Below are 22,270 nucleotides of genomic sequence, written 5' to 3'. Positions count from 1 at the left end.
ATGTGATCATCTCAATAGCTGCAGAAAATGCATTTGACAAAATACAACATAATAAAGGCCATATATGAAAAACCCACAGCTAATACCACACTCAATGGGGAAAAAATAAAAGCTTTTCCTTTACAATCCGGAACAAGAGAAGAATGTCTACTCTCACCACTTTTATTCAACACAGTTTTGGAAGACCTTGCTTTGCAAGAAAAGATAGGAACACTAGATAGCCACAAGCAAAAGAATGAAAACGGACCACTGTCTTACACCATAAACAAAAATAAACTCAAAATGGGGTACCTGGGTGGCTCAGTGGATTAAGTATCTGCCTTCAGCTCAGGTCATGATTCCAGGGTCCTGGGATGGAGCCCCATGTTAGGCTCCCTGCTCAATGATGAGTCTTCTTGTCTCTCTCTCTTTGCCCCTCCCCTAACTTGTATGCACACACTCTCTCTCTCAAATAAATAATGAAATCTTTGAAAAAAGTAAACTCAAAATGGATTAAATCCTAAGTGTGAGACCTTAATCCATAAAGTCCCTAGAAGACAACAGGAAGTAATCTTTTGGGCAACGGCCTTAGCAACGTATTTATGGATCTGTCTATCTTATATTATTTTATTTTTTAAAGATCTGTCTCTTTAGGCAAGGTAAACAAAACAAATATAAACTACTGGGACTATACTATAATAAAAAGCTTTTCCACAGCAATACAAATCAACAAAATGCAAAGGCAACCTAATGAATGGGAGAAGCTATTTGCAAATATATCTGATAAGAAGTTAATATCTAAAATACATGAAGAACTTACACAGTTTAATACCAAAAATCCTCAAAACAACAACAACAAAATAACCCTGCATAATCTGATTAAAAAGTGGTCAAAAGACCTGAATAGACATTTTTCCAAAGAAGACAGACAACCAACAGACAGATGAAAAGATGCTCAACATCACCAATCATCAGGAAAATGCAAATTAAAACCAGGATGAAATATCACCTCACTCTAGTCACAATGGCTAGAATAAAAAATACAAGAAGTAACAAATACTGGTGAGAATGTGGAGAAAAGGGAACCCTTATGCACTTGATTTTCCTTCTTGGGAATGTAAATTGGTGGCACCACTATGGAAAACAGTATGGATGTTCTTCAAAAAATTAAAAATAGATATATCATTTGATTCAGTAATTTTACTGCTGAGTATTTACCCAAAGAATATGAAAGCACTAAGTCAAAAAGATAAATGCACCTCTATGTTTATTGCAGCATTATTTATAATAGCCAAGATATGGAAGCAGCCCAAGTGTCCACCAATAGATGAATGGATCAGAAAGATGTAGTGTGTGTGTGTGTGTGTGTACACACAATGTAATATTATTCAGTCATAAAAAGAATGAGATCTTGCCATCTGTGACAACATGGATAGATCTTGTGGGTATTAAGTCAGAGAAGGACAAATACTAGGAGATTTCACTCATAGGTGGAATCTAAATCCAAATCAAATAAACAGAAAAACAAACAGACTCATAAATACAGAAAACAAAGTGGTGTTTGCCAAAAGGGAGGTGGGTGGGAGAAGGGCAAAATAGGTGAAGGTGATTAAGAGGTACAAACTTCCCGTAATGAAATAAGTCATGGAGATGATAAGTATAGCATAGGGAATACAATTAATAATATTTTAATAACCTTGTATGGTAACAATGTCAAATCACTGTTGTTCAACTGAAACTAATTTAATGTTGTATGTCAACTATACTTAAATCATAAAACAAAAAGTATAATCAAATCATGGTTTCAAATACTTACTGTTTGATCTGTCAGAGGAGGGAGAACAATTTGTTTTTCTATTTTGTTAAGAACTAGCTTCCATAACTCCTTCAAAACTCGCTTCAGAACTGTTTTCTCACAGATTTTTGCTGAAAGACTTAATCTGAAATAAAACAAAACATATAATCACTTGTAAGTCTCATTTCAAAGTATCAAATTATTTTATTCATCAGAAATTCATGTTTTTAACACTGAGATTTAAACATATGAATAGGCCTTTATAATTTTCAAGTGCTAAATTTTATTTACTGAAAAAATATCAAAAATGTATTTCAACATATATATTAGATAATATATACTTGGTAGAAAATGAAATCAGGATATCTTTTCCCTTAAATTGTTGCCTAAGTTAACATCAAGTCCCCCAAAGTCCATGATTTTCATCCACATTCTTATTTTTACAACATGCCTCACGTTCATGACGCAGGCCAAATACCAAAGAAACAAACTATTATTGCTACCTGGTACTGCTCCAACATAACAAAGACACCTATAATTTTACTCAAAAACCAATATTTACCAACTTTATTTATTTTTCAGTTTTACTGAGATGCAATAAACGTATGACATTGTGTAAATTTACGGTGTATACCATAATGATTTGATATGTATACATATTGCAAAATTGCCACAATGTTAGTTAACATCCATTACCTCAGAGAGTTAACATTTTTTGTAAGATCTATTATACCCTCTGCAATTTTTAAATGTAGAATAAAATATTGTTACCTATTGTCATTGTACTGTACATTACATTCATAAGACTTACTTATAACTGGAAGTTTGTATCTTTTGACCACTTTTACCCATTATCCCTCCTCCCCCACCTCTGGCAACTACCAATCTGTTTTGTTTCTCTAAGTTCAGTTTTGGAAGATCCCAAATTTACCAACGTTAATAGGTTTAGATTTGTATTTCTTACAAATTCTTCTCATGGACAGAATGATGATAACATCTATTATTTAAATCACCTTAGTTTGAAAACCTTGTCTGCAGATTTCCCAAATGCACATTTATGTAGAATTATTTCTCCTAACACTACTATATGCAGATACCTAATATATGAAAATACATTAGAAAACCTTTGCATGAAGAGGAAAATTGGAGCCTCTGTGCACAGCTATGGAATCTGTAGCCCTACTCTTTTGGAAACCATTGTTGGAGGGTAGCATTCATGATACAGACACAGGGAAGAAACCAGCAGATGGTCATGGCAGAATGACAGTACCTAACCTTGGAGACATTCATAGGCTACTTTGAGACAAAACAAATATGCCAGTTTTATAACAGATGTGTTATTTCCATTTTCAAAAGGTTTGGGTTTAAGAATTGACCTTGTATATATGGTTAGCCCACATACTTGGCATGCCAACTAACTCTACTTAGACTGGAAACTAATGAATAGGTATAAAATTCTTGATGTTTGCAGCTCTGCATGGGATTTCTGCCAGCTGGGAAGAGAGTTTACACTTCGTTTTTTAGAGTGGTGAGGTCTTGGTGAAGAAAATGAAACATAAAGAAATAAGATGTTTTATTTAGAGAGTCTATACATTTATAACATAACACTACTTCTAAGGGGATTTCCTCATAGCTACCTTGAAGACTTCCAACCCTCTATTGTTCATTTTAAATGAACAAACAGGAGATCTAGCAACTGCTTCCTTAATTTAGTCAGTTAACCAACTTTATAATGAATGCAAGCTGAAAAGCCTATATTTTGGAAACTGAATTATCTAGATTGGTTGACCACAGACCAATTAACCAGACAATTTTTAAAATGCCGTGTATACAAGTTGGCAATAGACATTTACTGTCTTACAGTTGGTCACATTTTCATGTAAACTATATCAGCTGTTCTCCCTCCCTTGAATGCCTATCCTTCACTTCCATACCTCTAAGTCCTATCCATCTTGAAAGATCTAACCCAAATGGAATTTCTACTGATGGTCTGAATAAGGAATTATTAATTTATACCCTTTGTGTTTGTGTACCTTATTTTTCCTGTCTAACCTGTTGGCTCCCTGAGAACAGAATACCTGACTTTTAAAAATCTCCCCAAACAAATGGCTTTATGGTTACACATTTTTTATTAGCTCTGAGAATTTCTGCAACTCTTCATATACCTCTTATCTCTTTCCAAAGATTTTAAACTTTCACAAATTTTTAAAGCTTCTGGTTTTTGTTTGTATCCTTATATACTGTCCTTTTCTAGTAGGAATTAGAAAAAAATATATAGAAGATGATATAATGATGTATAATTCTAAGTATAAAATCAAGACAATAAAATAATTGAAGTGTGCTGAAAAGTACATTCCACCAACTTTATGTATTGGCCCCATTTTGCAGATGGTGAAATGGATTCAAGTTCTGTCAGCTAGTAGTTAACAGTATTAGGATAACTTAGAACTTTCTGTATGTTCTACAACATTTGGTTACAGTATATATATATATATACACTTTTATATACTTTATACAGTATATATATATATTAAAAGTTTTGCTAATGATAAATGACATATCTTCAAACTGCTGGCTAGAGGTCTAAAGCCAGAAGGCATTCCAGTAGGAGGTTTAAGAGAATTAAGACTGCTTTGTCCTGCTCTCCATTAACTACCACACTCATGACAGAATGGTGGTGTGTTTATGTGATTGATTCCATATTGGCCACGGAAAAGAGCCATCTATATGATAAAACATCAAGAGATTGTGTAGGAAATTAGAATGTAAAAGTCTACATTAAGAAACTAAAGAAATGAAGAAGGCTTTCCGTCTTTCTTCCCTTTCTTCTTTCTTCTACATCACTTGCCTACCTCCCTCCTGCTAAACTATCTCCTAGATATTTCCTCATAAAGAACAGAAAATAAGATTTGTCTATCAAATATTAAAGTGATAAGGACATTAGTCTTGCTTATGTGATAAGATTTTAAGGAAAGGGAAATGGAATTAAAATATAAGTTATATAGAAGGAGTTCCTCCCTACTAATTCTTTCTTTAAAGAAAGGTATTGTGGCCTTATTTATCTTGGTCTCTTTGGTATTAATTAATTTGCTGCAGCAATATTAAATGGGGTAAACATATGCAAACGACCAGGCATAACACTGGTCCCTTGATAGGCATTCAGAAATATTTTTTACTTTTCTACCTTCAGTTTGATGTTAAATATCACTATTTAAGACATCATGTCTCTGGTTGTTTTAGATAAATGTAGACACATTTTAAAATATAGTTGCTTTGACTCTACTCCAAACTTATAAAATTAGAACTAGTAAGAGTAGGGATTTAGCAGGAGCATTAAAAACCAAGACTTCTGGGCAGCCCGGGTGGCTCAGCGGTTTAGCGCCACCTTCAGTCCAGGGCATGGTCCTGAAGCCCGGGGATGGAGTCCCACATCAGGCTCCCTGCATGGAGCCTGCTTCTCCCTCTGCCTGTGTCTCTGCCTCTCTCTCTCTCTCTCTCTCTCTCTCTCTCTCTCTCTCTCTCTCCCTCTGTGTGTCTCTATGAATAAATAAATAAAATCTTAAAATAAATAAATAAATGTTTTTAAAAATAAGACTTTTTAGTTAAGAACACTGTCTTAGTCACAAAGACTTCAACTCCCATCAAAATGAGACCATCATTTCCATGGAGTCAGGGATTTTGACTCTTTTTCATCACTACCTAGTGCCTAGAATAAAGTTTGATAAAGTTAGGTGCTCAATAAATTATTGAAGGTTGGGTCAGGCAGCAGTCTACTTGCCTCTGAGCTGAATTAATTCCAGTCATATTTGTGTTATTCTCTTCTTCAGGTTTCTGACATGAAATCAGACATTCTAGACTCAACCCAGGCTTTTTAGGTATACAAGAGGAGGCAAAACAATGTCTGATCTGAGGAGCATAAAATCCTAATGCTCTTTCCCCTCAGAACACCAAACTCCTTAGTTACGAAGATTTATTTCTTCTCCATTTTTTCTTTCCTGCATAAAGCCATCCCTGCTTTTGTTTACATCTGGTAATGAACTGAAAGTCTTTTCCTTTTTAGTGAAATTAATGTACTTCCATAGAAGCCTTTTTTAAAGCTGTCCTATGTAGAGGAAAACAATTTTTTCCCTTAAACCCATATCAATCAAATTTAGGGCAATGGTTAAAGAGAAAACCAAGTGGAAAACTTACGTTTTGTCCAAGAAGTCCATGAGAGGTCTTAGTACAATCTCTGCATCCATTGCTGCACTGTTTTTATTAGATGCAATATTTCCATTTGTTCTCATTTGGTTTAGTTCAAAACTCATCTGTTTTATACACTCTTCAATGATAAGCTGGAAACTAAAAATAAGGAATATTAATTCTGAAATAAAAGCCTTTATGACTCCTTTGTCTGTGTCTGTTTAATTCAACTCTGAGGAGTCTGATCTGTTTCAAATGGTGTGAATTCCCTTGCTCATTAGTCTTCAAACTTCTTGTTCAGCTGCAAAAAATTTTGTTGCAATGAAAGCTTATTTGGGACCCATTTACATAAAGCAGATAAAAGTAACACTCTTCAGGTTAAATTAATTTGAGTGGGGGTTCATTTGGCCCCATATCTCACAGTAATAGCTGAGAGTTCTTCTGAGCATTGTTTGGAGTAATGACTGTACTTGAAAGACTCTTGACATGTGGGTACACCTTCGTCACTTGGCATCTCGGACTCCACACCCTCTTGGCTTTCCCCTAACCTCAATGCCTATGCTCCTTTCTCAATTACCTTACCTCTAACAATTGGAGTAGGGTGGCCAGACTTAGCAAATAAAAAGACAGGATACCCAGGTAATTTCAATTTCAGAGAGTGAATCATTTTTTAGTACAAGTATGCTCCATGCAGTATTTCAGACATATGTATACTAAATACACCCATTGTTTATCTGAAATCCAAATTTAATTGTGTATATCCTATATCATATCTGGCAATCCTACATTGTAATCATCTATGCTTGATCCTTGGATTACTCCATTTCTCCATCAAATATAGCTTTTTTTTTTTTTTTTTGGCAATTGTATCTCATTTCATGGCTTTTACATGATCAGTATACTGGTAATTCCAATACACATCAGCAGACCTGATTTCTTTTTTTTTTTTTTTTTTGACCTGATTTCTAATGTGTTCTCCATTCCTTTTTTTTTTCTCTCTATTCCTATGAAACTTTTCCACTTAGAAGTCAAATGAATTTCTCTCCTACCCAATATTCATTAACAATTATTTATTAAGTATCCTAAACCTTAGTGTTTTTAGAAGTCTCTGAGGACACTCTTCTCTCATGGCTACTGCTATGTTCCCTCCCCCATGAAATTTCTCATGGGTCTCTTGACCTAACTTATTTCAGGAATATGCCAAATGTGAGGTCCTTTGAGAAGTCTTTTTGAACACTAACCTGAAATGACATTTCTATCATTCTCCATTACCTTGCAGTTCTTTTTTTCTTAATTACAATAATATTTTACATATGTATATTATTACTATTATTTCATACACTACATACTTTTTATTTGTTTATTCCCTGTTGCTCCAAATAGAATTTAAGCTTCATGAGGGCAGGGACCTTTTTTTTTTTTTTTTTTTTTTTTGGTGTTATATACCCACACCATGGAACCAGAGCAGAAAAAGATGGCTCAAAAAAAAAATTTGTTGACTGTATCAAGGACCCTCCTCCTTACACCCACTTCTATTACCTCACCACTCTAAGAACTTAAAGAAGTCTGTGAAGAGTAATCTTTAGCATTATTTTTCATTCTTTATATCCCTTATTAAAGTAAATGGCACAAAATAAGACATTTAAGTAACGGAGACTCATCATCACCACCATTCTTCTATTTTGTCTGTCATTTTCACATTTCCAACAAGAAGAGTAATTATAACAGATATAGAAGCAGGCAAGATGAAAACATTTAGGAGAATGGGATTAAATGAAATCTTGGAAAATGGTCCTGTCACTGGTATGGTGATGATTAGAAGGAAAGAGACCATCTTAAAAGTATTGCAATCAAGTCTGTCCCTTTCCTCTTCTTCCTCCACACACAAAGGTTATAGGGTCCATATTATTTGAAAGGTATCCAACTGTACCAAGTCCTAAAATTTTATAGAGAAGTTTAGAAATTTTTACTATATAATGCTTCCATTATTAATTACATAGAAAGAATAAGAGTATGTAATCAATGCATGCATGCATTCTACAAATATTGAAAATACTATGTGTCTCTTTCAGACTCAAGTCCAAAGGAATTCAGATGTGTGAACAAATGGCTTTTATCTGGCTAGACCTGTCTTTGGACTTTTGTCAGGTAGTGGTTATGGAGGAAGGTAGTGGTGTACATGGTGGAGAAGGTGAGAAAGTTAAGTGATGAAGATGGTGGTGTGTGTATTTAGTGAGGGTAGAGGTGGTATACTTGGGGCAATAGAAAAGAAAGGTAAATAATGTTGGAAAGTTTGAACTAGTTGATTACCACTGGCTGACTGATCCTGCTGACTATAGTAATAACTACCTTTGAAATAGCTACTTACTTTTGCATGGTTCTCAAATCAGTGTACCAAGGTGGAGATAGATGGAGCAAAGAGGTATGATAGTCAGGTTACAATGTTTAAGTGAGTTCTCCCACAATAGATCCATGTGGTGAACTCCCACCAGAAGCCAGGTGTGTGAGATCAAGCATGTGGAGGAAGGGTTAGCAATGTGTCAGAGATAATGACATTTTATCTTAGCATTGATCCAGGGTGAACCAACACCTGCATTTCACCTAAAATTTTTTGTTTCTATTGATTTTTTTTCTATTGATTTTTTTTTGGTAAATTTGCCCCAAATGTTTTTTCTCTATCCATTTTTTGGTTAGAGAAGTCTATAGTAATCAGCGTGAAAAAACAAGGCACCAGTTAATAATGATGGATTTTGTGAGTACTCATGAAGCCAAATACTAACAGGAGAATTCCCAGGAAATGTTCCTGAATTCTTTACTCAATCCAGCTAGTCACTGGTACCAAAGGCATCATTAAAAGGAATGCAGTAAACCAAGAGCCAAAGTCCAAAATGTAAGGAGAAATCTAAGCAGAACAAGTTTTGAAACATGTAAGAACATCTTTGAGCTATCACTGAAATGATATCACTTTGTTTCGGTCATGAGTGGGTTCCCTGCGAGCATGTCAAGAACCTATGAACCGGGACTTCAGATGTGTGATTTGGCTCTGAGCCGCCTTTACTGTGATGTGTAATCATCCTACCAGCTCCATATACTAGAATTATTTAATTGTGGGTTTTAATAACACCAGATAAAATAGATTTGGGACAATTAATTACACACTTAATTTTAAACCTCTAAACTGCTAATTAAGACTCTTAAAAAGGGTACATTCAGATTAAAATGATCCAGTTTGACTTCACAGCATGGTCACCCTGATCATTATAGGCTCCCCACCCACCAGTGTATATGATCTGGTTGACCATGTGAGAAATAAATTCAAACCAACAGATATATAATAATCATTCTTTTTATAAGAAAAGCATGACATGTGAGTTGTTTATTCTAATAATCCTAGCCCTAAGTGCACAAAATAGTGAATTCTTCCCTATATTTAAAAAAAATTAAGAAGAAATGGTACCAGATAACCAGGAGTTTCAATATCTAGGTTAAAATAGCTGGCTTCATATGAACAAAATACTTCCAGTGCCCTTCTAAGAACATCACTCTTTATTTCATAACTAAAGTTTGCTCACATTTTTAAAATTATAATTTATATTATAGTCTTCATAAACTGAATTCTACCCCCTCCATCAAACAAAACAGAACAAAACAAAATTTAAAAAGTATTTATTCATAAGGATGAATTGGCTGTAGTACAGAAAGTAATTTTAATGTACTTTTTATCTTCCTATTCTGATTTCTATCCTGTTTACTCATCTTATTTCCTATAAGGCCCTGAACACCCCTTGCTCTCCCTGACACCATTTTATTTTACCTGATTTTGCTAAATATTCTTTTTCCTTCCCAGCTGAAGGCAATGGTCTTTGCTAACCACATATTAATTCACAACTACAATGAAGCCTGCATTAAGCCTAATATGGCTGACTGAAGGTCCCCATCAACTAAGTGTCACTCAAGTCAGAGCCGATGAGGCCTGACGTCTCTGGGACATTGTCTACATCTCCAACTCCAGGTAAACAGAATCCCCAAGTTGCTTACTAACATCTAGGCCAAATAAGCAGAATCATCCAGGTCAGCTAACAACACAAAACAGAAGGCAGAGCAATCACCCTGCGCTCAATACAGCAAGGCTATCTCTTGATCAGCACCTGAGCTGTGAATATGGGCTGTATAAAGACAATGAACATAATCATGAAAATAAAGAGAAGGGCAATATGGGACTTTACTTTGCATCATTGCTATATTTGAAAAAAATATATGACCCTTTTAGTGTCTTTTTCTTTTCAGTCTGATATAAAATTATCATATTTAATCAATGAATGTTTATTATGTATCTTTCCAAAATCCAAAAGTAAGCGATGAGTGGGGTCCAAAGGGATACCTAGTCTTCACCATTAGAGTGATTTTTATCAAAACACAAGAGTCCAGGGCCAGATGGTTTCCAAGGGGAACTCTATCAAACATTTAAAGAAGAAACAATACCTATTCTACTAAAGCTGTTCCAAAAGATAGAAAGGGATGGAATACTTCCAAACTCATTCTATGAGGCCAGCATCACCTTAATTCCAAAACCAGACAAAGACCCTACCAAAAAGGAGAATTATAGACCAATATCCCTGATGAACATGGAAGCAGAAATTCTAAACAAGATATTAGCCAATAGAGTGATTTTTATAGGGTCATTTGAGAACTGAACACAATAAATCAACATTTATTGAACCAATATTTAAAGCAAATTCTGTATGAAGTTAATGAACCTCTTCAAAGATGTGTTTGATTTTCTATTTTAACATTTGATAAGGATATAATGACCTTTTCCTATAGGACCAAAGTGAAGTTTATCTAGGATGAATTGTTCTTTCTTTAGAGCCACACTATAGACAAATAGAGTTAATTTATTTTTTTTAAATAGGGGGAAAAATTTGCCATTACTATTTCATGGGGTAATTAAAAATTCTAAACCCTAAAATCTAGAATCCTGACTTAATTAGGTTATGGGGTTGGATTCAGTTATTTGAAAGTGCAACTACATTGATATAAATGGCATACATGCACCTCAGTCTTCTTTTGTATGTAAAGATTTTCTCCTTGCCTTTCTCCCACCCTCCATTCTTTCAACAGCAAATTGCTGAGCTCTAAACACCAGAATTTCAAGTAGGGATGAGATATGTGGTTTCTACCAGGAATGCATGGCTTACTGGAGATAGGCAAGTAAACCAGAACTGAAAGCATACTGTTTAACATGCTACCCAAAGAAGGATTATACAAGGTTCTGGGAAACATGTAGCAAGACACCACTGTTCAATTGTTGAGTCCTGAATAACTGTTGAGAGGAGATAATGCTTGAATTGATTCTTGAAGTTAAATGGATTTAGCCAGTAAGAGGAGAGAAACAGCTTGGAAGTATGATTACTAGTAGCTGAAACCTAACACAGTTTGATAATAACTACTTAGGCCACTTACCTTTCACCATAAGTGATGCTGAGCTCATCCAGAACCCCATTGAGTTTAACTTGAAGTTCTTTTAGAATAGTACTAGCTTCAGGGTCTAGCTGCAGAGAGACCATAAACAATATTACTTTGGAGTTCTGAGAAAGCATGTTTTTGTTTCTCTTACAGGCAATTTGCTTGTTATAAGGCAAACTTCAAACAACACAACACACACATCCTCTTTCTTTTCCTTTTTTATAACCTCTGACTTCAAGTGCAAAATCTAGGAAATTCTAAATATATATGAAAAAATTGATTGAAATGCATGGCATGCATAGAAATAAGAGCTAGGTAGCAAAGCCTTTGTTGGTTACAGCAATGGGATTCAAGGCATGACAAGATAATCTCCAGAACATGGTAACTTTATAACCTCAAAAATATATCATGTTATACATTAGTTGAATATGTATGTTGCTTCAAAATTTCAATCTTTAATATCCCTGTAAATAAACAAGCCTATTGAAAATTCAAATCAGTAAGATAAATTAATTTTGAGTAATGCATTGTAGCCTATTTGAAGGTATTTTTATCTTTTTCTAATTGTGGAATTAAAAGAATAGGGAAAATAATTTATCCAAGCACTCCAATGTTTCTATGAGGTGATAGGCCTGACTTTTCTTCCTAGATGCCATTTTGCAGCTCAGAGTTCAAGATCCAATGTTTATGATCTTATTTTCATTTTTCTTTAAGTATTCAAATATTTATAAATTGAAGTTAAGCTACTGACCAAATTTGGGTCAAAAGAAAAATAATTAAATTAAGATAACTTATATTCAAAGTTTGCTTTTCCAATGCAAGCTTTATTTATTTATTAAATATTTTATTTATTTATTCATGAGAGATATATATATAGAGAGAGAAGCAGAGAGACACAGGCAGAGGGAGAAGCAGGCCCCATGCAGGAAGCCCAACGCAGGACTCGATTCTGGGTCTCCAGGATCGCTCCCTGGGCTGAAGGTGGTGCTAAACCACTGAGCCACCCAGGCTGCCTCCAATGCAAACTTTAAAAGTCAACTATTCTTTTTATTTGGTTGTATTTCTGAAAATGTTAACTATTACCATAAAATCTATACTATACATAAACATAAACAAATACATCAACCTATTATATGACACAATATTTTCTGTAATTAAAGTTCAGGGTCAACACAAGCTTTATTAGCATTTTTGAAACTTACTCTGTTCATTATGTTTTTTGCAAGCCAATTTTCAGAAAAGAATGACTTGTAATAGATATACTGCCTCAAGTTGATAGGAATTCATGTAATCTAGAATATTCTCTGAAATTTAAGTCAACCTTCCTTTGAATCTTTAGAAATTAGTTTCCTGCCATTAGTATCTATAATTCTTACACAAGCTGATCTACTATTGAAAAGCAGGAATAGGATAAAAGTAACTTTTGGGAGTAAAACAAATTAAAGGAGAACTTAGTGTAAAAAGGAGAACCCAAGAAAGACACCAGAAAATACAGGATCCAATATCAATATCAATTTAAACTCCTGGGAGTCAGGAGTCCTCGCCATTAAGTACTATAATGTTTCAAGAGCATTTTCCAGTACTAAGAAATTGTTAGAGAGAAATATATTATATATCTCAACATGCTGGGTAGCTCTGGCTTGTATTAACATGACTAAAAGTACTTGAATGGAAATAAATTTCATTTGGTATATCTGACTATTGATATTAGATCAATCCTTGATGTTAACTTTGACTCAAATTCTGGTGGTTTCAGCATTAGTTTTTGCTGCCCTTCTATAGAGCCAATGTAATTCTTCCAGACTTTATCTTTTTTCTGTCCCTATCAACAGACAGGCTCATGGCTCTTACCCACAGACACATGAGCTAGTATAGCAAATATAAATTTCTCTAGGAGTTGGAAAAATGGAATATCCTTGAGTCTCATGCTTTCTGAGAGTTCCATTAAACTATAGCTGATTATAAAGCAATGATTCAGAAAGACAATTACTTATTTTTTTAAAAAGACACTAATAGGCATTAAAGTGCAAATATCCTAATAAACCACAACTCCTCAAACTTTAACCAAGAAAATATTTGTGAATTGCCTGTCCAAATCTTAGGGAACCATGCAGGCTGAATTTTTCTATTATATTTTTGCCATCGACCTAATACCAATTTTAACCTGATTTCATTTGGATAAGATGGCTGGGGAATGGCAATGATAAAGAAGCCCCTCTCTGGTTTTCTTCAGGCTCCCCACTCTTTGATAAGCCACTTGGGGTGATAGGTGGTAGTTCCCTACCTACACACCTGCCACTTCCCAGGAAATGGCAGTGAGAGGAGAATTTTCTTCAGGAAATGGGGTTGCTTCTTATTTAAAATGTGTATTTTTGTCTTCATATTAGTTTGTTATACATATTGAAGTTTTTTTCACCTGCTAAGATAATGACTTTAAAGTCATATACAGTGGTTAGATAGGTCAGTTGGATAAAATTATGCTATTTTCTCAAAAATTATTTTAGTCCACCTTTGGTATTTTGTGAATGGAAATTTCTTATCAAATAATTGGCTGTTGCTTGAATAAATGAAACTGTCAAATCTATAGCAATTTAAATATTGGATGACAGTTTTCATTTCCTGACGGAAGCTTAAATTTCTAAGTGGGTGCAGACAAATGCCTCTGTCATGTAACCAGGCAAAAGAAGAAAAGGTTTAGTTTAAGTACTTGATGTTTATCTGATCCAAATCATGCCATTAAAACAGAAACAGTAATTATGAGGCTCAATTACCAGTCTTTTTAATAATAATTATCATAAATATCATATTCATCCAGCTTTAAGACAATCCCTTTAGGCAGAAAATTAACCATTTCTTGAGTTCTGCATTTTTTTATGTGCCCATATTGAAGAAATTTTCTTTACTACCACAAACTTCCTCAAGTTTATATGGAATAACAACTTGGGCTTTCAGCCTTTATTGCTTAAATTACCAATAGTACATCTTAAAAATTATTGGCTACTTTGAAAAGGTAATAGATGACAGGAAAATTGTCTTTTAAAGGAAAAGTAGAAGTGGGCCTTAAGGAAATATATCAGTTGTGAATTTTTCCCCCCAAGATTTAAAATTTAGCCTGTTCTAACATCGATATGACATCAAATATCAAAAATAACTTGCATTTTTGTATTGTTATTATTAAAAACAAAAAAAGAAAGAAATGAAGCATTCAAAAGTCACAGTTAATAAATTTATTCTAATTGGAAACTGAATTATCATGTGTACCTAAGCAACTTGGCTGGCAAAAAATAAACAATAAATGGCTCCATAGATAGAGAAAAATTTAAGAATACAGAGTCAAATTCTGAATTTATGGTAAAGCTTTCAAAACTGATCTTACCCACACTCCATGAAAGGTTTTAGAATTCCAAAATCAAGGCTGGCAAAGTGTGGTTCTAATGATCAGAATGAACCATAGTCATACATAGGTACCATCTGGACTTTTTACACCACTGTGATATTTTACACCACTGAGCTGTGATAATATAAATAACCTGTCTGGAAGAGATAGCTAGCATGCAAGTTATCTTTTAAGTTCTTCTTCCTTAAGGCCCACTTCTACTTTTCCTTTAAAAGACAATTTACTTATCACCTCAATTCTCCCCCCTCCCCATGTTTCTGGCCCCACACAGTTAGGAGCTTGTACTAATTGTGCTATTTACTGCAAGGGTCTATAAAACTCTCTCTTTAAATTGTTCTCCTTTTAATCTGTCTGTTCCACTGAAATCTATCTTACCTAGCTGTCCATTCTGGGTGTCTACTGCCGCATGCCTAGGCATTTACTAAGTATTTGAGGCAGGAGGTGAGGGCAGAAAGAAGCATGAAAATTTTCCCTCAAAGGAAATCCTGATATGCAGAGTCCTCCTTCTCCTTGGAGTGATAATTTGCATTGACTATTAATAGAATACTTCTGCATTTGAAATCTCTCATTCCTTAGCAACCATATATTCTGGAGTTACAAACTTAGTCATGATTTCAAATTTTTATCTCATTGTCAGACCATGTCAGATTATGCCCTGATATTCGTTTGGTTCCAAAAATATGGTTACCATACCCACTCTGTATGTTTTGTTTGTTTTTTCATTTTTCACCAGCAATAGATTCTTTCCCTAAGGGATGTGAAGGGAGTACATGTTATTTCACCCTTTTAAAATGGCAATTGTTAACCCAACTATCAGGCACTTGCTGGAGATAGAGTCAGTTGAAGGTGGCATTTAAACCCTTTCAAGAGCTCAATACCTACTCTTGAAAAATAAAGGCTTCATGGGAAGAAATTTTGTGTTTTATTCTTTTTCTCCATTGTTTATTACTATCTAATTTCTTTTCTGTTCTTTTCAGTCTACTAGGCTATTTTTCCTCCTGTTCAGCTCATCAGTATTAAAGTTCCATTATTTGCTTAGCTGAGTAAGTGCCAATTGGGGAGGATGATTATTCTGTGGTCCTCATCTACACAGGGTCCAATATTTGATTGTTAGACTGGTGGATTTCATACCTTGAAGATTTTTGCAGAAAAAATCCTCTAATAAATGTAAATTTCATAACTCTTTCTATGAAAAAAGAAAGTCTCATTTCTAAGAAAAGCATTGTTCAACTTGGTTGCTTCTTTTAGATTTTGTTCCATCAAATATCCCTTTCTGTCTTCTGTCTCTCCATCATTATCTTCTTTACCCCATCCTATATATGTGCTCAAACAACATTTTGTTTAAAAAAATGGAACAAATGGAAGAAAAAAAGTCCAAGTATTTGGTACTATCTTCTCATCACCATCATGCTAATATTTTTTTCTTTTCTTGACCATCAAACTATTTACAACATAAAAGTAAGAATTATTACCTCATTTCTTAAATATGCATCACCTCTAGTATAGTTGCTGCTCTGGGTACTCCACGGAAATGTTCACATATAGATCAGCAGTGATTTCTTAAATGTGATCTCCAATAACTTTATTCAACATACTCATCCTGCATTCACTGTTGCTTTCTCCAGAGACTACCTTCTCCTAGCTCTCCTATTTTTCTGCCTATCATCTGTCTCATTTGCTGACTTCCCTTCCTCTGTATACTCCTTAGATCTTAATTGATGTCCATTTTTCTCTTCCTCATCTTTTTTTCACTCTATCCTATCTTCTTGAGCAATCACATCCATGCCTATGTCTTTAACTCCCACCCCTACACTAATGACCCCCTGAATCAATATCTATAGCTTTAACAAGATGCCTGAGCATCATGTCTATATTCTCATAATATGCCTATATTTATATTCTCATAATGTGCCTATTGGCCTTTTCTACTTGGATGATCTAAATGTCAACATATCAAAAAGTGAACTTATTACCTGCTCATCTTTATATCCCTGACTTGATTGCTAGCATACAGTTGCTTAAGGCAGAAATATGAAAATCATCTTTGACTCCTCTTTGCCTTCTACCTTGGATTCTATCCATTTACTTGGATACCAAATATGATTGATAATATCTCTGAAATATTTTCTCCATCTGTCCTATCCTCTTCAATTTCGGATGCAGAATTATTTTCATTTAGACTATAATGCAAGCATCTCAAAGTTGTGTTCTTATTCCCTCTTCTATTTTATTCTCCTGCCATTCCTAAAGTTGTTTTAATAAAGGCTAAACTTACTGACCCTGCTAGTTGGTTTTCAACAAGGGAAATGCTTCAAGTAATTTATGGTAAGCTTATCTGGGCTATTCTTTTGTTTGTTTGTTTTGTTTTTTAAATATCACTTCTCTCCAACCTTCTATTTAACCAAAATTTATCCATCCTAAAATGGCTAGCTCAACTTAAAATATATGATTGAGAAATCACTGAACATTCCCTAGTGAATCCAGTAGGAAATTGCTCTCCTTGAAATGCCCTAATTCACTTTGTGCAGCTATGGCATCCAACATGGGTACTGTGATATGTTGTCTGAAATTTAAAAACATATAGGTCTTCTGCATTACAAAAATAAAAATCCGTCCTAGCTCCACCAATGCTACCCTGTCATTTGTTTCCTGTTTTAGTCCTCTTGAAGAGACCTTCCCTAACAATTCACAAAACCATTTTAAGAGACAGACTATGACACTTTCTTTATGCCGTTCGGATTTGCATGAACTGTTATGCTCAAGTATCAGTTATATAAATTCATGCTTCTAACTTCTGGCTTCAAAAGCTGAACATCAGCAGCTGTCTCTCATCCTAATTAAGGAGAGTATGCAGTAAATCCAACTGTCATTGTGCTTCAAATCAACTAAAATGCCTTTGAGATATGTTAAGTTCCGTTCTTCAGCCTAGACAACTGAAAGGGGGGGAAAGGGCTTTTCTTCTCTGTACTTTTAAAAAAATTATACCTTCAAACCTTATATGAGTGACATGACATCTTTCCTCTTACTTTAAACAGGTTTTTTTCCTTCTCACCTACAACACATAGACTAGACCTTTACTCTCTGGATTGCTAACAAGGTTGTTGTCCTTATAACCAGAGTTTTGGAATTAGAATGAACTTCAGAAATCATACAGTACCATTTCCTCTTTCTTAAAAGTGGGAAAACCAAGGCCTAGACCATGTGCCATGCTCCCTGACATATCTGGGGGACACATGAGGATGGAGAAGCAGCTAAGAAGTTATTTTTTTAAGGAAAGTCTCATCTGAAAATCTTCATTAAAAAATAAGTTCAATATCTTGACTGAGAAGGAAATTTGGGCTTATTTAGCTCCATCTGTTGACTGACTAACCATGAAACTAACAGAGTAGGATTAAGGAGAAGAAACAAGGCACATAATTTAATTCAGAATTTATTCTGTAAAAATTGCCTTTATGCCCTGTCTCAGTCTGTCTTTCCAACTCTGCTGTTCACACTACTGCATCCATCTACTGCTGGGTGATGTGAATATAGTCTGTTCAATAAGCTGAACTAAGTACCTGTTGAACATTAATCCATGGGGACATAATTTATCAGTGAGCCATTTGCATGAGATGCCTGCAGGCTCCTCAATCAAGTAGAAGAAGGAGTCAGGCTGGATTAGAGAAGTTTGCCTGGTTACATTGATTTATGGTTTGTGAAGGCAGGCATAAACAATCGAGGAGGATCACAAAACAGTAAAATAGATCTATTATGGAAAATGGTAGTTAAATTCTTTTTTTCCTCCCTCCTGGCTGTGGCTTGTATTCTCTCAAGTTTTTGTAAGGTTCAGAGAAAGGTTAGTTTCAAAAGAGACTTGATGGCACAAGAGTGACCCTGTGATCTCCTGGGAATGCTCCAGGCAATGTAGTTGACCAGCAGCACCTGCTTGAGTCTTTATTTCATCCTGACCTGGGTCACCCGCTCAGAAACTTCTCAGCCTCCTAGCTAGCACCTTTTCTTAATTTCACAAGCTTAGCACTTAGCTGAGCTTTCTGTGGTGTTAGCGCTAAATTCATAATCATATTTATTAAATTACCTCAATGCAATTTTCCCGACTGGGCTTCATTATTCTTTCGATTTTATACTAAGTCCGATTTGTTAACTATAATTGTAGAGATGGCTCAGAGGAAAAAGAAACCCTGCAAGAGCTGCATGCTGCCAAAATGAAAGGCCACTGCCTCAAACATTCAGTTCTCCTTGTTATCTACTGCCATATCTAAAAATAGCTGCTTGCTTCTACTGAATTCATCCAAATGACATCCCACCTTTAAGCTCTATTTACACATTAAAAAGCTAGAGGTTTCAGTTTATGTTTTCAATTGTTGCAGGGTGAGACATAACAATTACAACTTTCATTTAAGAGATATTTTCAAATTTAGAAAGTGTTGGGGGGGTTCCATTCCCAAACCTTATTACTTTAATTGTTCTGACTCCATTAATAAACCTCCTAACTCAATGCCTGCTGCTCTACAGATCCAGTAAATATAACTGGCAACAATAGACTCTTCTATTAAATAGAAAAAAACTGCAAATTGCCTTCAGAAACAATTTTAGAACTAAAAGGAAGATATAACTAGTTTAAATTGTCTATTTTATTATCTAAGACATCTAATATTTTATACTTTGTGATTGCTGAAAAAGAGATTGATTCTCATTAATGTATTAACTTGTGAGTTATATCTCTATGTACATTAAAAAGAAAAGGTGAAGACAGATCAGAAACCTGAACATAAAGCTCAGCTTCCATACACCACCACAACCTTTTGATAAAATTATACATAAAACACAAGCATAAAGTCTAGAATGTTAAAAAAATATTTATCACTAGAAATTGGTCACCTATATTTCTGGATTACTACATTCCGTAATACAATAGTACATTTGCCTGTACTACAGCATGCTGTCTCAAAGTCCATTAAAACACATTGAATCCTTTGTGTTCTCCAGATTAAAACATATCAAGCAGATTGGTTAAACGTGTTGCACAGATAAGACAAAGGGGCATTCTGAGACATATCCTAATTACCTAGTTGCTGTCCTAAAAGCAAAGAGGGGTAACCCTCAGAATGTGGTCTCTTGAGCAGTTGATCAGTATCAGCTGGGAATTTGTTCAGAATGCAAATCATCAGGCCCTTCCCAAGACCAAAAAGTCTAGGGATGGAATTCAGCAATGTGTGTTTTAATCAGCTACCCAGGTAGTTCTGATGCATACCGAAGTTCGAGAACTACTAGCATAAAGTATTATTTCCTTTAAACAAGTGTTCTTCAATCCCCTGTTGCCAGCAAGTATAAAGTTAAAAGGATAATGCTAAGTAAAATATAATAGGGGTCAACTTCTGTTCTCTCTGGTAAGGATTTGCTTAGCTGAAGACTAAGTCCTTACAGCTAAAAGGTTTTACAGTGAATTTCAATCAGTTACATGTGTACACTTTTGGGTCAGATGCAGTTTCTAACTCTTCAAATTCAACATTAAAAAATGAAAAGAGGATATAGACAATGCTCTTCTACTCATTAAAATATACACATATTTAGGATAGATGAGGTTATTTTCCAGAATTCTTGGTCAGCCCTGTTCAGGAAAGTTTACGACAATGAAATCAGTCAAGATTCAATTCTTTTTGAGATGTACCAATAAAAATAATATTACCATTATATCTAATTAGTTTGCTTTGTGGCCAGCAGAATATGAGAATTTAGCTAAGCAAACAAATGCCTCCATTTCCCCTCAATGTCTTAATGATGGTTAACTTTTAGCATCTGGAGTACTGTCAGTAAGTTAGCAGAGTTATTGATAATTATGGATTCTACTATTCAGGATGTTTGTACCAATGCAATATTATGAAGGAGTAATGCCTCTTCTGCTTACACAGCACAGTCAGAATTCTTTTAAATAAATTACTACAAACTCTCCAGAGCTTCATAACCAGTATCTCATGACTTCCTGAAATGAAATTAAATTTTGGATTATCTGATTTTCTTTTTCATGTACTTGTATAAATTAGATTGCAGATCAAGGAAATGCAACTGAGTCCTTTTCATAGGCTGTAGTAATACATTTTTATGAAAAAATGAATACAGTGTATATATTTGTTTGCAATGTTTTACACTGAATCATACTAAGTTATACTGAATTTAACAAACTATTGAAATAATGTAAGCCAAAGTATATCTGTTTCACTTTTGAGGTATTTGAGCTGTTTTAGGATGATAAAATGATCATTCACTAATGATGAAAATTATTACCTGGCATCCTGACAATCACCTTGTTGCTACTTTGTCATAAGGGGAACAGTAATGCAGTATGGGGATAGAGGTGCACATATTTTAACTTCTAGCACAAGTCAACCCATACTGTGGATTGGCTACTTTATCTATTTTAGTGTATCCCAAAACAATATGCACATGAAAAATCACATGAGATGCTTTTTTTCCAACACAGACTCTGGCCTTAATTTCTAAGGTTATGTTTGCTTCATGGCTTGTGTGACTTATTATATTTTTTATATTCTTTATAGTAATCAGAGTGTTGTTATGCCAAAACATGCTCTTAATTTTTATGCAACGAATTATGTTGGAAAGTCACAATATAGGAGAAGATACTTAGTGATTTGATCTTCCCTTTTCTTTCTAAATAGGTGCTAGATTAAGAAAAAGAAGAAGAAGAAGTGCCCAGATGGTTTCCAGGATATTGTGCATGCAGTTAGTAACAGTGTCTGCTCAAACACTGTTTTTTATTGAAGCCATTGAGGGCAAACAGCATCATCCCTGGACTGTCAAAGTGTTAGGCTAACTTGGACTCCAGAAAGAGAGTAGGTTGTTTTTTTTTTTTTCCACCTAAAGAAAAGGCTTTAAAAATTATTTCTGTTTCCAGAGGGAAAAGAGGCTGATCCTATAAGGAGAGAACAGCTGGCCCAACAGTGGTGGGTTCAAGCAGCAGAGAGCTACAGCATCATGCAACCGGCCTGCAAGTGGTCAGCACTCTGCAGACAGTATGAGAGGCAAGCCATGCTGCTGTTAGGAGCCAACTGATAAATACATAGCATCAAAAACTATTTGGAGCAAGTACTCAAGCAATTAATCATTTGCTAATTAAATTTTTGTAGCAAGAAGTGCATATCCTAGCACAGGTGATAGGGGACAAAAATATAAGAAACTGAAGAACTAGACTGGGAAGCTTTCCTCAACAATACCAGTCAAGGTTTTATAGCCTGTTCCATTGGGAGAGAAGAACTGGTTCTTCTACACTCCCTTTAAAGACCATCGCACATGCCTGCATTAAGTCCCTATAAACTTCTCATGTCAAAGGGTAAATTCTGTCATTCTCAATAAAATGCTTTTTCATCTTTATAAAAGCCTCAAGTTAGGGAACTCACATAGATAGTGTCATACATACATAACTGGATTGGAAAGGC

The 22,270-nt window shown here is 34.8% G+C and overlaps 1 protein-coding gene across 1 annotated transcript in view; it reads right to left on the bottom strand.

Annotated features, from left to right (window-relative positions):
- Window positions 1–22,270, bottom strand: part of UNC13C (unc-13 homolog C) — a 548,174-nt gene that overhangs the window by 83,873 nt on the left and 442,031 nt on the right. The window contains exons 24-26 of the mRNA XM_072808724.1: window positions 11,420–11,508; window positions 5,966–6,115; window positions 1,796–1,919 (exon numbers count right to left, since the gene is read on the bottom strand). Of these exons, the coding sequence (XP_072664825.1) occupies window positions 1,796–1,919; window positions 5,966–6,115; window positions 11,420–11,508 (363 nt within the window). The remainder of the gene's footprint in view (window positions 1–1,795; window positions 1,920–5,965; window positions 6,116–11,419; window positions 11,509–22,270) is intronic.

Source organism: Canis lupus, chromosome 32 (genome assembly GCF_048164855.1).
Source record: "Canis lupus baileyi chromosome 32, mCanLup2.hap1, whole genome shotgun sequence".
In the NCBI taxonomy this organism is placed as follows: Eukaryota; Metazoa; Chordata; class Mammalia; order Carnivora; family Canidae; genus Canis; species Canis lupus.
The sequence above is the reverse complement of the archived record's forward strand: the minus strand, read 5'-3'. Positions and strand labels throughout refer to the sequence as shown.